Source organism: Lineus longissimus, chromosome 17, assembly GCF_910592395.1.
Source record: "Lineus longissimus chromosome 17, tnLinLong1.2, whole genome shotgun sequence".
NCBI lineage: Eukaryota > Metazoa > Nemertea > Pilidiophora > Heteronemertea > Lineidae > Lineus > Lineus longissimus.
In genome coordinates, this window is record NC_088324.1 from 9,950,799 (window position 1) to 9,972,910 (window position 22,112).

The 22,112-nt window shown below is 42.0% G+C and overlaps 1 protein-coding gene and 1 long non-coding RNA gene across 3 annotated transcripts; one reads left to right on the top strand and one right to left on the bottom strand.

Annotated features, from left to right (window-relative positions):
• Window positions 1-1,702: 1,702 nt before the first annotated feature.
• On the top strand, window positions 1,703-5,174 carry LOC135501873 (uncharacterized). Its single transcript, XR_010449659.1, has 6 exons — window positions 1,703-1,862; window positions 2,247-2,496; window positions 3,113-3,227; window positions 3,930-4,206; window positions 4,541-4,659; window positions 5,051-5,174. It is a non-coding gene; the product is annotated as an uncharacterized LOC135501873 (long non-coding RNA).
• Window positions 5,175-12,133: 6,959 nt separating this feature from the next.
• Window positions 12,134-22,020, bottom strand: LOC135501715 (queuine tRNA-ribosyltransferase accessory subunit 2-like). 2 transcript variants are annotated; one of them, XM_064793965.1, is made up of 11 exons: window positions 21,731-22,020; window positions 20,710-20,845; window positions 20,217-20,298; window positions 19,788-19,959; window positions 19,466-19,636; window positions 19,034-19,133; window positions 18,466-18,554; window positions 18,058-18,158; window positions 17,480-17,626; window positions 17,040-17,165; window positions 12,134-16,328 (listed from the first exon to the last, which is right to left on the bottom strand). In XM_064793965.1, exons 2-11 carry the CDS (start codon window positions 20,837-20,839, stop codon window positions 16,223-16,225), a joined length of 1,224 nt encoding a protein of 407 aa, XP_064650035.1. In that variant the 5' UTR covers window positions 20,840-20,845; window positions 21,731-22,020; the 3' UTR covers window positions 12,134-16,222. The 2 variants fall into 2 exon arrangements, with proteins under 2 accessions (XP_064650035.1, XP_064650034.1); XM_064793964.1 differs by lacking the exon at window positions 21,731-22,020 and having other exon boundaries at window positions 12,135-16,328; window positions 20,710-20,857.
• Window positions 22,021-22,112: the final 92 nt, after the last annotated feature.

Genomic DNA, 22,112 nt, shown 5'->3' on the forward strand with positions numbered 1-22,112 from the left:
TTGTTATCATTTTGATTCATCTCAAATTGTCTTTTGAGGACAAAGCCATAACCAGGATGTCAATAGATAATTTTAGCAATTCAAATTTTAGGTTCTTTGTGGGTCGTCCTTGTACAGTCAAGACAGGCACATACAAAGCGACTGGACATGTCGGGAGTTTTTCAGTCGGCCCTTTTTCCATTATGTGAGACTAAGATGGTCAGCTGATATGCAGGATTGTTTTGGATATTATGAGAACAGTTTACTTAGCCAGGGTAATGACCCATTGCTGGGCTGTTTACCTTGTGGGAACCAGCACTGCAGATGGAAATGTTATGGTCCAATTCTTTGTATTCAACAAGATGGTCTACTTTTGCAGGATCAGCATTAAAGACACACACTCAAAAGCAGGCCAGGATGGTGGCGTCTAGACTGCAACGTTAACAACTGTTTGGGGAGACTGGAGCCAGACCTCTGGTAGGGTAATTATTATTCCATAGGCAAACGACAGCGAGGACAGTAGATATATCTACAACCATTCTTATATCGGACGTCCACAAGGGCGTGGCGGTCTGGAGCACCATTTGCAGATTTGTTGCGAAAAACCTGACATTCATTGGTTATTGAGAGTCCAGTAATAAATGATGATGACGACGACAGAGGATAATTAACTATGAACTGGGGTGATGGCAACTTGCCGTGCCACATAGCTACAAGGTGACCATTTCAACTAGACTACCTCACCATAAGAAATTGTGAACCAGTCAGCAAGATGATGAACGCTTCAGGATAATGAAGAAATCAAAGATCTCCTTGTGTTACTGTTATATCCTACAAAAATCTAATGATTTGAGTTCTTTTTCAGCCTGGTTTTAAGATCATTGGAGAGGACCAGAACCACTACAGTAGAGAGCCTGGGTTTGTTCAGCGGGAGTGGATGTCACCGAGGCTGTCCAAGGGCGACGGAACAGTTTGGTTTGGCGAGGCTAAGTATCCATAGACAATCTGTCAACCAAAGGGGTGTCATTTTTTTGTGACAGAGTTCATTCTGCTGTAATTTTGCAGTTTAAAAAGTCCTTGCCTCTGATCAAATGCAGTCGAGCTGCCGACATAGCGATGCCAGTCATTGCACTTGTTATAGTTTACAATGACAAAATTAAGCTGACTAAAGTTTTGAATTGTCGGAAGACGAGAGGAGGGCTCTAAAACAGGATGCCTTGCAGTGGGTATATGTACCAAGTAGCCACCTCAGCTAGGCAATCTTGCTATGGCGAAATATCAACAGCCAGTCAACGAAAGGATGGAAGCTTCAGGATGTCAAATGTCAGAGAATTTCGTGTCTAATGGCATCCATTTATGCTAGTTATAATAGTTTGGTTTCTTTTTCAGCTGAGGTTCAAGATTGGTCCTGCATCTGTCACATAGCCCCAGGGAAACCATCACAGGATGCTGGAGATGCTTCAAACCTCGCATCGGGAACGCCTGCTGTGAACAGTAGCTGAGGGCCACACCAAGCTAACTATTAGAAATTCCAGCCATGTCGCCTACGGCATGAACAGCAGAGCTGGAGAAACATTATAGCACTTTGTGTAAATTTTTTAATTTACTTTATAGAGTCGGGCGAATGTTCAACTTGAATATATTGTCACAGAGGCTTTGCAAGGCTGCCAACAGAGACATGATTGTGGTTGATGCCAAGGAGGGTCCTCATTCACTTCCTACCTTGGCAATTAAGAACTGGCATGATAGTTTGTTAAGTAACAAATAAGCTCTGCTGTTGGGATGATTCAATTTGGCTGTGATCTGAGCCAGTCGGAGACAACGATTAAGATTCTAGGACTTGGTGAGAAAGTGAAAGCTGATCAGCAAGAAGACTCGCCACTGTAAGTATAAGAGAAATTTGGTGGGGGACGGACTGAGGACGTCCTTGCAGTAAATAGATTTTGAGGTTTTGCCAAACTTACACAATGGCTGAGAAATAGAAGGCCAGGAACCATTTAAATCCTGCTGAAACCCTGTAAACACCTTTAACTGCAGGTGGTCACTGTTTTTAATCGCTGAGCACAATTTCGGCCGTCATGACAGTTATTTTTTGGTGCACTTCAGATCAGAGTGATTTGATTGCAACTGTTTCTACAAAGACTTTGTATTATCTTCTACAGATGGATATCTAGATGTGGAAATTGAAGCTTATGGTGACCATTTTGTGTCAATTTGGATTTATTATTTAGAACAAAAAATCTAATGAAAATTGTGATCCTTTCCAGCACCTCATTGTGTTGATGATCAAGCCAGAAAATAGTGCAGCTGATCAAAGATGGTTATCACCGTGTTCCTACTGGTTAACAAGTCTAGGCTAGTTCACTTACCAAGGTTTGCAGGTTCCGCCCATACCAGGGCCAACTTCTCATCAAGATTTGCTGACCCTTGAGGCAACCTGAGGCAACACCATTTGGACTGAAGATCAGAGGAAGACTGGAGATCAGATCAATGGAAGGAATCTTATCAGAATACAAGGTTCGTGGGGAGGTTGAACTCGTGTACGGTATGTGATTATATGCTGTAGCCTACTTGTATTTAAACCTGAAATCTTTGCTGTTTCCTTCCTAGAGGATGGGCTTTCAATGATGGATAATACATCATTTCATCAGAAGGGCAAGTTATCATTCCAACCTTTCAAATATAACGCCAATATTATCCTGCTGTGATGAAAACTCATTGAAAATCAATCTCATAATGATAACTTTGTGCATGGTCAGATATTATGAGGTATTTGTCATGATTGTTTTGATTCATCCCAAATTGTCTTTTGAGGACAAAGCCACAACCAGGATGTCAATAGATAATTTTAACAATTGAAATTTAAGGTTCTTTGTGGGCCGTCCTTGTACAGTCAAGACAGGCACATACAAAGCAACTAGAAGTGCCGGGAGTTTTTCAGTCGGCTCTTTTTCCAGTATGTGCGACTAAGATGGTCAGCTGATATGCAGGATGTTTTGAATATTATGAGAACAGTTTACTCAGCCAGGGTAATGACCCATTGCTGGGCTGTTTACCTTGTGGGAACCAGTACTGCAGATGGAAATTTCTTTATCCACTTCTTTGTATTCAACAAGATGGTCTACTTTTGCAGGATCAGCATTGAAGACACACACTCGAAGGCAGGCCGGAAGACAACAATAGGCCATGATGGTGGCTTCAGACTGAAACATTAACAACTGTTCGGGGTGACTGGAGCCATACCTCTGGTAGGGTAATTATTATTGCACAGGTTCTTAATCTTATAGACAACTCGGTGAACTTAATGAGCAGTGCGTGTCAATGACTTCACCCAAGTTTATGGAAGACCTTGCTCCTTATCCTTTGCTGGACTTAAGGTCTCAGTCCATCTGTACACTTCATTTGGTCTTTTGTCGACTGAAATAGAAGACAATTTTCTCAATTTGGTGCTGGAGTTAATTTTGAACATCGGCCTTGCTGTGCCAGTCTGACAGTCCTATTACTGGAACTGCTAACGCATTCAAATATTTTCAAAGCTTTGGGTGTGGTATGTTGCATCTGAATAGGAAAGGTCACTGGCAAATAAGATGAACAATTTGAGCTTTGATTGCAAACAATTCACAGAATTTCAAACTGATTTGAAGAGCCAACATAAGATGAGCAGCTGACCAAGTGCAATGGAAAGCATGCTATATTTACAAATCAGTACACTTTATTCATTTCAAAAAACAAAGAACGCCAGGTAGTCCTAAATGGCTAGAAAGATACTTGCAGGAAAGACCAAATGCATGCCTCTCTGGGACCACACTGCTTTGGGAGTGTACTGATTGAAGAAGTTGTACCAGAATGTTGCCAAAGAGACAATAGTTTTGGGATGTGTCTTGGAAAGCCAGTGAGAATGTCACAAAGTTCAGCAGGGTTTTATCATGAGATTTGTACTCCCTTTCCAGCTCTTCTGCAAACCAAAAGCTATGTGTAGATGGCAAGAGAGGCGAGTCATGACGTTAAGGAGCAAGAACAGCAAGATTCGGGCAAGTCATGATGTTCACACCATTGACAGCACCAGAGGGGCACTATTATAAACGACAGAGCGAGGACAGTAGATATATCTACAACCATTCTTATATCGAACTTCTACAGGTGCGTGGCGGTCTTTGGAGCACCATTTGCAGACTTGTTGCGAAAAACCTGAGGGCGAGAACAAAGCAGGCAATGCTGGTTTGGAAGGTGAGCCCAAGAGTCCATGTCACTTTCTTGAAAAATTCCCAGTCAAACAATGTGTTTGCAAGTGGTCGAGTTGAACTTTACCACAATATTTGGTTAAGCCAGTAAATGACAATGAGGTCAATACTCTGATGATCATCTTGAAGCAGAAGTCAATATGCCTATGTTATACTACCCTAATGTAGGCATCTATCAGCTGAATGTATGCTATCTTATGTCATGATTAGATGTTGAAAATTGGCCAGCGAAAGGATCTATACTTGGCATGAAATCAAAGAATCGCATAGCCTACAAAATACATGTATTACAATTCTAATGGTCTCCCATAATTTTTCAGCCTGTTTCAAGATCAGAGGGCGTGGATGTCACCGACGCAATCCAAGAGAGACCCGTCACCACACTACATCAGAAAGACAAAGCAGTTTGCTTCGCCATCCACTGACAAACTGTCAAAAGGTGGGACAACCTATCTGCCTCCTGAACATGGAGTTATACGCAAGTTGGTTTAATGACAAATTCACTCCACTTTAGATATTGGTTTACAGTTTAAAATGATGCCTACTGTAATCGGGCCAGCATCTGTGTCTAAACAGTGTCCACACCCAAAAAGGTGAAAAATATGGTGGAATACTACATCCAGCAGAATGAGGAAGCAGGTCTGCTGCAAGCCCTGCATGATCTGCCCAAAGAACTTCTGAGGAGTGCTGTTTCTAAAACTACAGTGTGTCTTAATTGGCAGAAGAAGATATCAAAATAAAAAAATGTGCAAGATGAGATCATCGAAAGACATTTTAACAGTATAACAACATTTTCTTTTCCTTAAAATCAGTCCTTGTCATTATTTCAGCTATGGTCCATCAATGAGGTCCTCAGAAAGTACACTACTACATGTGGAGAACATTGCGAGCATGAAGAATATCAGGAAGGACTGTGAGCCACAACAAATACATGGTCATTCACTTCTTCAGCAGAAAGGGACTTTTTGTTTTCTATGTTGGCCTACGAGTTGATATGTTATCTATGTAGGCCTAGAAGTTAAGTAATCTTCAAATTCTGCTAGATTATTCTTTTACTTCTCAGTGAACCTGGACACCATTACTTGTTTTCCACTGAACCCTCCAGAGATTGTTGGACTGGGTCCATTGAATGTATAATTATTATCTTTGGGAATCCTAAGCCTACAGGTACCCTTAACTTGATGAAAAATAAATTTATTTTGTAACCGTTTATGACGTCGTAAGACATCGCCGGCCGGATAGTGGTATTGTTAACAGTCTACCATGCCAAGATTTTTTATCATACTGTTGTTACGCCGTCTATACAATATGCCGGGTACAGTGTACATTGAGTCTGCACTTCACACACTGCGTACTCACACATGTTTGTCATTCCTGCCGTATCATGTAGCCTTGCACAAATAGTGCAATCAAAATTGTTTTAAAAAGGCATACATGTATTTCTCAAATTTGTAAATTCTTAATTGAAATCTACCAATTCAAGCAATTAGATGGCGTAGTGATACACTATCACGAGGGCCTACCGGTACTCTGCATATCTGTACTGTAAAAAAACGGTGCTCGCAGCTCTTGGCTCTCAGATTGGGGTGTCCCAATGACCACACCTGGTATTCTATAAGTTACTGTAGCTTAGCTCAGTGGAGTGACCTTTTTGTTTTCACTTTTAAAAACCTATGCGATTTGCCGCACTGAAGGTACCTCCAGAGATTGTTGGACTGGGTCCATTGAATGTGACAAAAATACCCAACACCTATTTACAAATGAAGTGAGGGGTGAGCCTTTTGGTGTAACTCCATATAACTGTCTGGTGATTTCGCTCTGGGCTTGTGACATTCTGATCGGTCTGAAATAATCATTAAAGCCCATCCCTCAATTTGAGGCCTGTGTCCCGATGGTGGCGTTGAATGGCAAAATCAAAGGGGCATGACGGCGGTTAAACCTGTTGCGAATGGGCAGCATCATTACCAGTTCTGAGATCTGGTGTGGTGTAGGATATCTGGTTACCATTGCACACATCTCCTGAATCTGCGGTGGGTTGGTACCCCACGCTACGTAGGGGGAGGTTGCTGGGTAAGACTTGGTCCACGTGAATGGGTAGTACCTGAAAGATGAGAAGTTGCGAATGGACGCCCTGTGAATATGTCCTTCGACCAGCCAGTGCTAACCCGGTCACTGTCTCCAGGTCACCATGCCTCGGTCAATGAGCGGGCGAAGAACCCAATGGCTCCGTCAGGAGTACATCGTCAACTTCAGCCCGTAGTCAAACCGGTACGCACAAATATCTTGGTTGAGAGTGGGGGACATAGTTGAAATTGCTTCTCATCGGGGTAATACAGTACAACTGTATACAACGACCCCATTTTATTTGGATTTTTATTGAGGAGTGGACGATAATGAGAATTTCAGGCCAGTCCGATTGTCACCAGTTCAGAGGGAGATTAACCTGATAGTTATGTGGCATTCCATCAAACGGTTAACTCTTTCACATCCTTTGTAAATTAGTGTTGCTTGTTACATGTCGCATTCAATGGCTCATTTGAGGATAGTTTCGGTGATTCTACTTGACCATGGGCAGGCCCATTTTGGCCTATAACTGTGTAGTTTGTGCTCTGTAGTAGTATGTGATTTGAAAAGTTGTAAATCTGGTTATTGGAGTAAAGATTGTACAATGGAATATCCACGGGTTAAAGAGCCAATTAAGTGCCGCCAGGAGAGCCACGAGCCAAAGAAAAAGTATAGGCTTGAATGAATATAATTTATTATCTTTGGGAATCCTAAGCCTGTCAGGTACCCTACTTGATAAAAAATAAATTTATTTTGTAACCGTTTATGACGTCGTAAGACATTGCCGGCCGGATAGTGGTATTGTTAACAGTCTACCATGCCAAGATTTTTTATCATACTGTTGTTACGCCGTCTATACAATATGCCGGGTACAGTCAGTGTACATTGAGTCTGCACTTCACACACTGCGTACTCACACATGTTTGTCATTCCTGCCGTATCATGTAGCCTTGCACAAATAGTGCAATCAAAATTGTTTTAAAAAGGCATACATATATTTCTCAAATTTGTAAATTCTTAATTGAAATCTACCAATTCAAGCAATTAGATAGCGTAGTGTTACACTATCACTTAGGGCCTACCGGTACTCTGCATATCTGTACTGTAAAAAAACGGTGCTCGCGGCTCTTGGCTCTCAGATTAGGGTGTCCCAATGACCACACCTGGTATTCTATAAGTTACTGTAGCTTAGCTCAGTGGAGTGACCTTTTTGTTTTCACTTTTAAAAACCTATGCGATTTGCCGCACTGAAGGTACCTCCAGAGATTGTTGGACTGGGTCCATTGAATGTGACAAAAATACCCAACACCTATTTACAAATGAAGTGAGGGGTGAGCCTTTTGGTGTAACTCCATATAACTGTCTGGTGATTTCGCTCTGGGCTTGTGACATTCTGATCGGTCTGAAATAATCATTAAAGCCCATCCCTCAATTTGAGGCCTGTGTCCCGATGGTGGCGTTGAATGGCAAAATCAAAGGGGCATGACGGCGGTTAAACCTGTTGCGAATGGGCAGCATCATTACCAGTTCTGAGATCTGGTGTGGTGTAGGATATCTGGTTACCATTGCACACATCTCCTGAATCTGCGGTGGGTTGGTACCCCACGCTACGTAGGGGGAGGTTGCTGGGTAAGACTTGGTCCACGTGAATGGGTAGTACCTGAAAGATGAGAAGTTGCGAATGGACGCCCTGTGAATATGTCCTTCGACCAGCCAGTGCTAACCCGGTCACTGTCTCCAGGTCACCATGCCTCGGTCAATGAGCGGGCGAAGAACCCAATGGCTCCGTCAGGAGTACATCGTCAACTTCAGCCCGTAGTCAAACCGGTACGCACAAATATCTTGGTTGAGAGTGGGGGACATAGTTGAAATTGCTTCTCATCGGGGTAATACAGTACAACTGTATACAACGACCCCATTTTATTTGGATTTTTATTGAGGAGTGGACGATAATGAGAATTTCAGGCCAGTCCGATTGTCACCAGTTCAGAGGGAGATTAACCTGATAGTTATGTGGCATTCCATCAAACGGTTAACTCTTTCACATCCTTTGTAAATTAGTGTTGCTTGTTACATGTCGCATTCAATGGCTCATTTGAGGATAGTTTCGGTGATTCTACTTGACCATGGGCAGGCCCATTTTGGCCTATAACTGTGTAGTTTGTGCTCTGTAGTAGTATGTGATTTGAAAAGTTGTAAATCTGGTTATTGGAGTAAAGATTGTACAATGGAATATCCACGGGTTAAAGAGCCAATTAAGTGCCGCCAGGAGAGCCACGAGCCAAAGAAAAAGTATAGGCTTGAATGAATATAATTTATTATCTTTGGGAATCCTAAGCCTGTCAGGTACCCTACTTGATAAAAAATAAATTTATTTTGTAACCGTTTATGACGTCGTAAGACATTGCCGGCCGGATAGTGGTATTGTTAACAGTCTACCATGCCAAGATTTTTTATCATACTGTTGTTACGCCGTCTATACAATATGCCGGGTACAGTCAGTGTACATTGAGTCTGCACTTCACACACTGCGTACTCACACATGTTTGTCATTCCTGCCGTATCATGTAGCCTTGCACAAATAGTGCAATCAAAATTGTTTTAAAAAGGCATACATATATTTCTCAAATTTGTAAATTCTTAATTGAAATCTACCAATTCAAGCAATTAGATAGCGTAGTGTTACACTATCACTTAGGGCCTACCGGTACTCTGCATATCTGTACTGTAAAAAAACGGTGCTCGCGGCTCTTGGCTCTCAGATTAGGGTGTCCCAATGACCACACCTGGTATTCTATAAGTTACTGTAGCTTAGCTCAGTGGAGTGACCTTTTTGTTTTCACTTTTAAAAACCTATGCGATTTGCCGCACTGAAGGTACCTCCAGAGATTGTTGGACTGGGTCCATTGAATGTGACAAAAATACCCAACACCTATTTACAAATGAAGTGAGGGGTGAGCCTTTTGGTGTAACTCCATATAACTGTCTGGTGATTTCGCTCTGGGCTTGTGACATTCTGATCGGTCTGAAATAATCATTAAAGCCCATCCCTCAATTTGAGGCCTGTGTCCCGATGGTGGCGTTGAATGGCAAAATCAAAGGGGCATGACGGCGGTTAAACCTGTTGCGAATGGGCAGCATCATTACCAGTTCTGAGATCTGGTGTGGTGTAGGATATCTGGTTACCATTGCACACATCTCCTGAATCTGCGGTGGGTTGGTACCCCACGCTACGTAGGGGGAGGTTGCTGGGTAAGACTTGGTCCACGTGAATGGGTAGTACCTGAAAGATGAGAAGTTGCGAATGGACGCCCTGTGAATATGTCCTTCGACCAGCCAGTGCTAACCCGGTCACTGTCTCCAGGTCACCATGCCTCGGTCAATGAGCGGGCGAAGAACCCAATGGCTCCGTCAGGAGTACATCGTCAACTTCAGCCCGTAGTCAAACCGGTACGCACAAATATCTTGGTTGAGAGTGGGGGACATAGTTGAAATTGCTTCTCATCGGGGTAATACAGTACAACTGTATACAACGACCCCATTTTATTTGGATTTTTATTGAGGAGTGGACGATAATGAGAATTTCAGGCCAGTCCGATTGTCACCAGTTCAGAGGGAGATTACCTGATAGTTATGTGGCATTCCGTCAAACGGTTAACTCTTTCACATCCTTTGTAAATTAGTGTTGCTTGTTACATGTCGCATTCAATGGCTCATTTGAGGATAGTTTCGGTGATTCTACTTGACCATGAGCAGGCCCATTTTGGCCTATAACTGTTTAGTTTGTGCTCTGTAGTAGTATGTGATTTGAAAAGTTGTAAATCTGGTTATTGGAGTTAAGATGTACAATGGAACAAGTGTCATTTTGTTTGATTTAATATTTGACATGACATTGTAGGATTGGAGCTGCAGAAGAGAGAAAAAATCCTAAGCCTGTCAGTGCTGTGGAAAAGCTAAATAGCATTTTGAGTTGTGCCTTGCTGTAGAGGGGCTTAATATTATTAAACTACTTAAAAGTTTGGCTGTGTTGTTTGTTTCTTGGCATTGAGACTACCGGTAATATGGTGGTCTGTACCTTGTTCTGGTGGCTTGTTTGGGACAATGTCACAACCTGTGATTATACCCATCAGTCTGATGCAGGTTAGTTGATTTGTGACATAGTACCAGTCCTGAGCGTCCTCATCTAGACCCTAACTAATATGGTTGTCCCTTCCTCTGGTGGTTTGTCTGGGACAGAGTCACAACCTATGATTGCGCCTGTCCTGATGCTGATGCGTTGTATCAGTTGTGAGTGTCGGCACAAAGACATACAGATTAAAGCATCCAGCCCCTGCTCCTAGAGCAGATCAAGTCTTCAACAAGCAACAATACAAGATAACGCTGTAAAATCGGCCAGGATAGTAAATCACAACCTCCAGGGTATTGTGACTCCTTTCCAACCGCAAGCATATAAATTTACACTATTGGAAATACTATGCCACAGGTCTGGCAGTGGTGTTGGGGGTACCATACAAATAGTTGTTCCACTTATCTTGCAACAAAAGCAATCAACAAGACAGTTAAATTCAAGTTGTCCCTCCAAATGGAGGAAGAGTATGTTCTGCTTCTAAGGAGGAGGATACTGCGTCACTCAATACAGCATTTCTTGACAGACAGTATAGTAGGGACCACTAGCCCTGATGTTGTTGGGGGATACCATACAAATATTTGTTGCAATTGTCAAGGAACAATAGAAATCAAAAAGCCAACTCAGTTCAAGTTGTCCCTCATCCGCACTGTCAAGATTTCAGGAAAGGGGTCCAAAAAACAAGTCTTCCACCAAGCCAAATCCAGTATCAGCTCTTACTATCATTGCTTGGTGGTCTTGACGGAGAGACAGGCCTAGGTTCCAGGTCTCTCTCCTCCGATCCGAATTGACAATTCCTCTCCAAAAACAAATTTTTGTCCAAGATGGATAGATAATGAATGGTGGAAGGCAAGTATATGTAAAGGGCTTTTCAAATGGTCCCCAACTTATGTCTAATCTACATTGATAATAAGCCTATGAAACATGACAAAAAGGGGACAAGAAGTCCCACCCTTTCATTGAAAATTGGCTTAGGCGATGGTGGCGCTGTCTTGCGGAAAAAGTTAGAACTGAAAGTTTTGGACGAATATTTCAGTTCCATTCTCTACCGCGAGACAGCGCCACTGTCGCCTAAACTAATTTGACAGTGGGATTTCGAAGATAATTAAGACTATTCCTATTCTCCGGGGCTTGATATAGGTGCAGCAACTGATCTTCAAAGCTTAAGGCCTACATTAATGAACTCTTTCACCAAATTCAATTCAATCAATTCTTCCCAAACAGGTCTTTTTGTGGGAATAAGTCACAAACTGCATGCAGAGATATATTCATATCTTGTTCTCATCAAGTGATTCATATCTTGTTCTCATCAAGTGGAAGCAATGGACTTATGTCTAATCTACATTGGTGATAAGCCTATGAAACATGACAAAAAGGGGACAAGAAGTCCCAAGACCACCTTTTCATCGAAAATTGGCTTAGGCGATGGTGGCGCTGTCTTGCGGAAAAGGTTAGAACTGAAAGTTTTGGACGAATATTTCAGTTCCATTCTTTACCGTGAGACAGCGCCACCGTCGCCAAAACTAATTTGACAGTGGGATTTCTTTTCATTCCTTTCGAAGATAATTAAGACTATTCCTATTCCCCGAGGCTTGATATAGGAGGCCTTCCTTGTACCCTTTGACTAAATATAGGTGCAGCAACTGATCTTCAAACCTTTAGGCCTACATTAATGATCTCTTACACCAAATCCACCCTTACACTTTTTAACCTCATCCTTCCCTGAAATGGAATTAAAAAACAACCCAAGCAATTTTTAATTTGAATATTTCACAATATAATGTACACTTCATTATAAGTGAAATGAAATTCTCCCAGAAAATAACCCCAACTCCTGCTTGGAACATTGTAAATTTACAACACATACGTCAGAAAAAAACTACAAACATAATCATACCCCTTGAGAACCCATTTAAAATCCCACTGGAGGTCCACCGGAATAACCTTGGAAACACCACTGGTTATGTTGAGTGGTAGTGGCTTTCACACATGCATCAGCACTGCCTACCACTGGGTTAACAACGTAGAACCTTTTTGAAATCTCACTGGAGGTCCACTGGAATAACCTTGGAAACACCACTGGTTATGTTGAGTGGTAGTGGCTTTCACAGATGCATCAGTACTGCCTACCACTGGGTTAACAACATAGAACCTTTTTGAAATCTCACTGGAGGTCCACTGGAATAACCTTGGAAACACCACTGGTTATGTTGAGTGGTAGTGGCTTTCACACATGCATCAGTACTGCCTACCACTGGGTTAACAACATAGAACCTTTTTGAAATCTCACTGGAGGTCCACTGGAATAACCTTGGAAATGCCACTGGTTATTATGTCAAGGGGAAAAAAACCTTCAAAACAGTATACAATTACATTTATCAAGGCCTTCTAATTATACTCTTTTTAGAAACGTCCACAAATAAGGACAACCCCTATTTAGTAGCTTCCAATGATCGTTCAACTTTCTAAAAAATATCTAACCATTTTTTCCATCTCAAGACAAGTTGGCTACTTTATTTCTGATTCTCTATTCTCAATCCACGATACTCAATGTGAGAGCGCAGAGAGTAATCGATTAGATAAGTTGTAAAGTTGAAGTGTTATCCCTTGGTGGTCGTGTCCCGAGATTGGAACTGTGGAATAATCACTCTTAAATTTTGGAACAACATACTGAGGAGGCTCCATGGGAAGCAGGACCTGGTTCCCAGAAAAGCCTTCTCTGAATGTTTTCTCTTTTGTTACCAGTAAGACTTGCCTTGGCATGAAAGTAAATTTAGCTCCAAGGAGAATTAATCTTACATGCACCCTTTTGTCGGATGGATGCAAGGCTACGAAGACCAAAAGCCAAATTTTACAATCTTACAGTTTGATATGTTTTTATCCTGATCTTTCCTACGCGGCCCGGTTGATCAATCAGCTTTATAAATGGACGGCCGGGGGCATTCAAGTTGCGCTGACAAATATTAACGGAAAGCGACAAATGTCAAGATTGAGTCCTGGAATCTGAACAATACTATTATGTAACAAGAAGAGTACCATGACAACATTTAGTCCAACACTTGGCGGTCATTAATCTATGCTTGCTCGTGGGTAATGATAAATATTGGTCTGTTTTATGCATGTTTAACTAAGAAATTAAGAGTAATAGCCAATAATCAAAACACAAAGCAGGAAATTACCACAAGAACAATGTAGGCGTGTGGTGTGAGGTCGGACAGACTATGAGATCATGTTAGGTTTGTTACATCGTCCGAATCAATTTACAATTTGTTCTGAATTCACTTGATTGGAATGTTGCCTTTTGATACCATGAAGATGTCACTTCATTCCCGTCTTTGTGCCATCACCATTCTTGCCTTCATGATAAGGAATCTCGGTAAGATCTTTCATATTGCCATACAATCTAACTCGACCAATTATTCTTTCTGTCTTAGGCATCTCGGCATTCGTGACAATGATTGGCCCGCCCTCGGGTACAGGAAATGATTCACCATCCATCTTGCCCCCCCCCCCCACCCCAAGAAACTAGAGTCATCAGGATATCCTGGCGTCCAATCTAACTGGACCAATTATTCTCTCTCGCCTAGGTATCTCAGCATTCATTACAATGATTGGCCCGCCCTCGGGTACAGGCGATGATTCACCATCCATCTTGCCCCCCCCCCCCCAAGAAACTAGAGTCATCAGGATATCCTGGCGTCCAATCTAACTGGACCAATTATTCTCTCTCGCCTAGGTATCTCAGCATTCATTACAATGATTGGCCCGCCCTCGGGTACAGGCGATGATTCACCATCCATCTCACCCCCCTGTCCCACAGAGTATACCCCAGTCAGATGTGACTACATAGGATGGGCGGACGGCTCCTACATGAATGATGATGGGACCTGTACCGCACTGAAATGGGGAGGTAAACCAGGGACTGTAATGGTAAGGCCAATGAATATTGCTTTTATGATTCTGGTCAGTTGCTTACAGGGTTTGGTGAGGAATTTCCTTGAACTTTCATTCTTTATCAACGGTGAGCTGTAAACGTGAAAAATGCAAAAACAGGCATGTGAATATTTTTGTGTTTTCAGCAACTCACCAATAACCCTGCATGGTTATATCTTCTCTTCAACAGAGTGAAATAAGCTGTTTGTTCACGGGAGGAAAGGCTCACGCTCTAAGCACTCCTTCATTCGAATCGGCAACATATAGTGCAGACCCAGTAAGAACATGCCCTGATGGCCAGCAAGCTTACGGATGCAGTCTATATTCACCGTGAGTGGGCCATTTTTCTGGTTGGCTGGTTGAGATTAGAGGAGTAATGGTATTGGCTGATGTAATGGCCCTCCTCCCTCTAATTGTGAGTGTTGTCACTGCACATTTATTACTGCATATCTAGGGCACTGAAGGCCGTGGCAAGACTTGAGAAGGAAGCCTACAACTGGGGAGATTCCCCCCCAACTCTTTGCAAGGCCGTAATAATCTACTCTTTCTAACTTAAAATGCACACTTTTTAATTCTATTTTTGTTATGAAAGAAACCTTCACAATATGAACAGGCATCATTTCATTCCAATTTCAGATGGAGAGAAACTAACTCTGCTCTGAGTTCACAGACCCTGTCTGATGGCACTTTACAATGCGTATTAACCGACTGTCCAAGATGTCATCTTCAAATACACTGTCTAGGTAAGTCCCTGGTCAGATATCGCCACTCCACTCAGGAAGCTTTTTAAAGACCTACACTGTTCATTAAAATTTGAAAATTACGTACCGAATATAAATTTCAACATTGCCGTTGTGTAGCGAGATATACAAATATTATACAAAGGTTCAAGAAAGCTACATTCATAATAACTACACTACGGCATTGTGTAATTGCATTTCAATTTTTCTGACCCATAATTGAATATGAACGCTGAAAAGTGAGATCGTGAATCGTATGTAAACCGCTCTTTGGAAACAACTTGTTTGTTCTTCATGTCATGAATAACAAGTAAAAAGTGACATGTAAAACGTGAACTCCAAATAAATCTGGCCTAAGGGACCAACTCCTTTAAGTAGACGAGCATGAAAAAATGGGAAGCCATTTGAGATCCATCTTCGGCTGACCATTTCACACTTTTTTCAAGGGTTTACTCTTCTCGTGGATGGTTAACTGAATAATAAAATATCATAATTTCTTTTCAGTTTCCAAAACATGGACGATATCTGACCGGCTAGTGACAAATTCATCAAGATCAGCAACATTCAGCGTGAACAAACCATTCAACTTCATAACTGGCACTCTCACAAGAATCAAAACGATTGAAGGGATAGACTTCCCCAGAAAGCACAGTCTTTTCAAATGCCTCGCAGAACCTGACTGTGTCCATGTGATCTGCATAGAAGCCGCAGACATCTGTAACTTGTATAGTGTTGTGTCAGGCCCCGCATGAAGCGGCACACACTATGGAAGAAACTACACTCATTGTCTATAATAGACCACAACAAATGTAATGAAATAATGGTTGAAATCAATAACCTGTAATGAATTCTAAACTGAAAACCCTGTATAACTCAATTGCCTACATGTACTATTGAACAATCCTATACTGTAAACTACATGTACATTGCTGGCATTCAATTTTCAATTCAGAGGCTAAAGACTTCAGGATCCAATCAAGTACACACTATAACATCACAAATCAGTCATTTTAAAACACATTCTGGAACCCTGTAAACGTTGTTAAGGAGAGCTTAGTATATTCTTAACGCTCTCCTCCTTTAATGTAATAAATAACATGAGTTCTTCGCAGTCTTTATTCGTCCTATTCGAATGTTTGTTATCTCTTTTGCTGTTGTATCAAGGCCTTCAGGTCGTCGAACTTGTCCTCTCGAAGTGATTCACGAAGTGACGAGAAGAAGTGGAAGTATTGATGGAAGTTGTGTCTGAAAAAGACCAAAAGGAACTCCTGTTATCAAATGCCAGGCAAACCTCACTTTAAATGGGACACTGCGAAGTTGGCTTTCATATAATTTTCTTACGCGAAACTTCTGCCGAGGTAAAGCCCATTCTTTTTGTGCTCCCTTCACATCCTCCAAGCATTCCATCATTACAATGCCCCACACATTTGAACTACATGTATTGTCTCACATGGACACCACAGGGGAGACGGAATAGAGGCAGACCAAGAGAGACCTGGCGGCGTTCCATGGCAAAGGAACTTCAAGAGAAGGGCCTAACGTGGGAGGCAGCCAGACAGCGAGCAGCCAACAGACTTGAGTGGAGGACCCTGGGGAACGCCCCATGTGCCACCTAGGGCACGAAGGGTCCTAAAGAAGAAGATTGTCTAACGGAACCTGTTCCAATCCTCTGGTCAGTTCTCGCTGGAGAAAAGGAGTAGACTACGTAGGTTTCGACACATTAGAGCCCGCAAGACTTCCCAAGAAAGTGATGGGTTGGCAACCGAAGAATATTAGAGGCAATGCGAAGGGGATGATGCTGGACACGCTGGATGTTGTAGCTCGAGATACAGAGAGCACTGGAGTTGCATGTGAGGTGTTGACACAGATGGCTTAGGACTGTAATGTCTCGAGGAATATGGTGGCACAATTGACATAGAAGTGTCAAGTTGCACGAGTGAATGGGGGAGCACTTACATTTGTAATAAAACGCCAGCCAGCAGCTCTGTGGTGTTGAGTAGATGAGAGACATACGACTTGGTGTGATTCCTGCAGGTATAACATGTGCAGCCTTCTAACAGCGGGCTGAAGTCATCAAAATATCTGGAAATGAGATGAATATCAGTTGAGAAAACCTCTTTTTTAAACCGGGGATTCAATGTTTTTCATGGAGGGGGTCAATGTCTGAAATGAGGGCCATCGACACAACTAAACCTGATCATGCCCATTTCTTCTCCCGTGTTTTCACCACACTTAGAGGAGTTAATCCCCAGCAAATATTTCTCATCCAAGTTGGATGTGCGTTTTTGTGGCTACTATGGTCAGACACCAGCTATGATTATTGGTCTGACGACGCAGTCTTTTGCAAGGGACAAGATTCAACATGATCACATGAAGTAGGAAAGGAAATGACTTACTTTTTCTCCTTGAGATTTATTTCAAATGGTCTTGTACATGTATCACTGTTGCCATTCTCAGCTGGTAATGACTTCTCTTTATCATATTTTTGAAAGTCATAATCAAAGACCAAGGCACTGCCTCGTTCAGTTACAATGTATGTGTATCTTAGGAAGAGTTAAGGGTTGATTTGTTTAGGAAGAGATTGAATTCAAATTTGATCTGGAAGATTCTTATAGAATTACCCAGAAGGATTAGGTAATGGAATTGGGGTATTATTACTTCCTCATAACTTTGTATATTAGTATAGATCCAGGGATTTAAAGTTAGGTTCTTCACAGTAGTTTACCCCGGACCTAGTGCAATATATGTTTCCCAGTCTGACTGCCATGTTTCTCACCAAAGTGTTTTGACCTGGGTAGCTAATTTGGATGTGTGCTATCAAGTCTGATGTCATGGAATTAGCTCCCAACCTGGATAACCACCCATGTTTGTTTGAAGCTTCGTCGTTTGGCCGATACGTCAAGAGTTATGCTACACACAGCGGCTACACCACCTCCACAAACTATGTTCATGAATAGCCTCAATTAAAGGATACGAGCTATCGAAGATGTCAATGCCGCACTCGACACCGCTGAGCACCATATCTGGAGACCATAGTCCATGCATGATTCTCGGCTTGTCTTTAGGCAGGTTATCCTGGAAATTAGAGAAGACATTTTATTACCAACTTTCAGCATACGCAAAATCAAAATGTTGCCAGAACTATAATCATAATCATAACCTTATACCAAGATTTTAAGACTAGCCTTCATGAATTCTTGCTTATACCAAAAAAGCTTTAGTAATACAAGTTTAGCAATTGAAGAATACCTTCATCCACAAAAATCAAAGGCTGCCAACGAGAAGAGAACATTTTTTCAATTCTCCAGGTCTGGGAACGTATTCAGTCAGATCATTCCCATCAGAATGTAAACAAAACAAATCCATAAGAAATCAAACTCACAGTGGTAACTTTGATGAGATCTCGATGATGTTGTACATCAAAGTTCTCACTCTCTGGCCCGTATCTATGGAAACCATCCAAAACAAAACCTGTGAAATGAAGAGAAGTTTAGGCATTGGGATACATTTATCAGCAGGTTACAAGGCGGGGGCAACAGTCATTTGACACTTTGGAAAAACTATTGATGAACAAGCACGAAAGACTCTTTACATAGATGTACGTGATTTTATTCATCTATAACTAATTGTGTTGACTACTTTTGGTCAAATACAAGTAGGCTATTGTTTCATGTTTCATGTTCTATAATCTATAAATAATATTGGGCGATTGTACATGTAATGTACCTTAGGCGCAAGTAGGAGGAAACCTACACTGTCGAAGAGAGTACACTGGGACCGACCGGGACATCAGAGGAGACAGGCACGGATGTACCCACTACGCCACTTCGACAGCCCAACTGTTCCAAAACCAGATACATCACTATTCAAACTTGATAAAGTGAAATTACTGTACTTAAAAGCCTTGCTTGGGAAGTCTTTCATGAAAGACACTAAGAGAATGTATTTACCTGCCACTGGTCGCTCAGCTGTTTCTTTTGCAGAAAAGATTCTGTCTTCTTCACTAAACCCACCAACAACTGTGCCAAAGATCTCAGTATCTTTCAATTTCTGAAAATGGGGTAACAGGAGAGGAAATAAGACAGTAACTATTGTAAGATTCCATGTGTACTGAATGTCCCTGGGCACACTCCCAAGGTCAGCACTCCGATGATGGACAGCCGACGGGAAAAGAAACCGAGTCCTGGCACTTGACGGTAGAAGGAGATAAAGCAGCTTGATCTGACCCGGGGGAAACATCTACAGACAGGCTGCCGACCACACAGGGTGGAAACTGACTAATGAAGCCTGAAGTTCCCTTGACCCTTGAAGAAGACTACGTAAGTATTGACATATTCAGAAACATCGAGAATGTATTCTGTTATCAGGAGTTCAAATCTTACTTCAGATTTTTGGTGTCTCTCAAGGGTACGATCGAGAAAATTGATTGTTCGATCGTGTGATTTCTTGAGACGTTTCTTCCCACTTCTCTCATCAACGTCATTGTCGCTCATCGCTTGGTAGAAATCAACTCGCAGGGCTTCTTGGACTTGCAGGAATGTGTCGATGTCCAACTGAAAAATTAACAGCAAGTTTAACCATTCTGCTGACAAGTATTCCGACTCAATCAGGCCTTGAATCTAAAAATTAAAACTGCACTCATTTTGGCCTTCCTTGGAATTTTCTGACCGAAAGTTAAATCATAACCAGGCACACCAAACTTACCATGATTTTCCCACCTCTTCCCCAAATGCCCACGCCAATGTTACCATTGTACCCTGAGGGGACGGCAGTAGTCGTATCATGTATAGGACAGTAGAGGACACTGCCTTCATCGAGGCTACAGAAGCCACCAAGGCCACCCGCAACCATTCCAATTGCTCCTTTGTGTTCAGCCCTGAAACGATTTTTCTAACATGAAATTGTATAGCCTAAACCATCATGTCGCCAGTTCATAGGCTGCAACAAAACTGGCTCTTTGTTGCAGGTCTCTATTGGTTCCCAACAGCTTCACCTTCAGGGACTTTTGCTTGGCCAGAATTTCTCATGACAGTTGTTCAGTTGTCAATCAGACACTTGTAACCAGAAAACAAACAAATAAAGACCAGTCATCTTCATTAATTCTTGGTTCTTTTGATACACAGATATACTTACAAAAGATTTAAGGGCAACTGCGTCATCTTTGGAATGTTGTCAACTTTTTTCAAGACATCTCCAGTCAGATGGGGAACACTGCCTAAAATGATACAGAAAAGTTTTCAAACGACATTTTACAGAGGCCATTGCAGTTAGGGAACTTTCATTCTCTGCAACATTGCTGCAGTTGCTATTTGGTTTTGTATAGGCCTGCCAGGAAACCTTTGAACAATCTTGCAGAAAATCCAAGAAAGATGGACTTTTTAATGCACAACACTGGAGTGTAGCCTATCAATGTATTTTCTGTGTCATTGTCAGCAGACGTCAGTGGACAACCATCTCAGTCTCCAACAACAACCATGCACATTCTCCACAGAAGACAACACATTCAAGCATTATTCTCTCTGCCAGTGTTAGCGTCCATGTTTGAAACTCACTGTACATGATACATTGCATTTCTTCACAGTGTAGTATAGTAGGCCTGATCTGGGTTTGATACAATGATATTTACCTCCACGTGTATACATCAGACACATTGGGGTTTCAACCACCAAGTCTTTTACTCCTGAACAGCGTTTAAAGTCCTGCAGATACCCATGGCGACATCCATTTTTGACATTGTTGACTATGAACTTCATCATGGATTCCTAAGAAGAAAAAGAAGAAATCTAGGCTATATCTTATATGAGGTCATCCGAACACACTTCTACAAAAAGGTAGATCAAATGGACAACTTCGCACATGCCTGAATAAGGCATTATTTTGGCTAGCAATGCTGTGTGAAGGCCTATCCCATGCACCAACACCAACGGGCCTGGCTTCACCAGAGACCACAAGACATGCCACATGGATGACCTGATCATGGTAACGATACAGGTTGGTTGTGCTATTGTCTTGGCCCAGCTGTAGCGTCATCTGAAGACGTCTTTGCCCTGGTTGTGACCTATTCTTTCTGGACAACCTGAAGTGACTTATGCTGCACAATGCTGGCATATGTTATACGACACTTAAGAACTTCAGTCCCGGATATGCCAATGGTACGGCTTGCACACAACTGACCAATCGGCTAGCAGAGTCAGCAAATGACATAAATCATGCATAATCAGGTGTGCAACATCATTTGCTTGCTCGGTTAGCTGATTGGTCAGTTATGCACAAACCGTACCATCGGTACATCCTGGACAAAAGTTCTTGAGTGTCGTATCGACGTATGTACACCATCCTGAAGCTCAGGCCATGGCACTATCGACCAAGCTTATGGTAACATAGTATGGCACATATGAGCATGTGCGAGGGGTGAAGGATACGACCGACTCAGGATTTTCGAGGGTGATGTACACACTACACAGAACAAATGTTCTCTTATATGGTTGATGGTATGGTTGGTACAGAACAGCATTGATTCTTTTACGATGACAAAAATCAACAGAAACAGCACAACCAGTATTTGTTACCAGTTGGTTACAGAGTTTACAAAGACAATAAAGCAGAAATGTGTAGAGAGGTTTAGTAATGACGATACACGCACGTACCTTCTCGTCCAGAAACTAAAACCATGGACTTGACACTGCTCTTTATCAAGAAATTTACAAAAGCATGGCACATTTATTTTGTCATTGGCTAGATGAAGAAAGTACCAAAAAGAAATTTGTCCAACAGATGGCAGCACCATTCAGGACAAATTGTCTTTGGTTGTGACTATACTGGTGATGCCTTTCAGTGGAGTGTACTTGTAGCATTTTCATTCCATTCTAAAGGGGAGGAAGGAAGAGGTATCTATCCAAGCCTCCTGCAATTTCAGGCTAATCCTGATGCGAGAATCCCAAATATGAGCCTTTACACCATCAAATCCTGCCATCAATTTTTGGCCCAACCCATCATTGTAAAGACCATTCCCAACTTTTGGAGTAACTG

Bases quoted from the DNA above. Each gene is read 5' to 3' on its own strand.
- LOC135501715 (XM_064793965.1), bottom strand. From the start codon at position 20,839: ATGATGAAGTTCATAGTCAACAATGTCAAAAATGGATGTCGCCATGGG. The intron at 19,960-20,216 runs GTAAGTATATCT...AAATCGTTTCAG, and splicing joins CAGTTGCCCTTAAATCTTTT to GGCTGAACACAAAGGAGCAA. The intron at 19,134-19,465 runs GTAAGATTTGAA...CCCCATTTTCAG, and splicing joins AGAGACACCAAAAATCTGAA to AAATTGAAAGATACTGAGAT.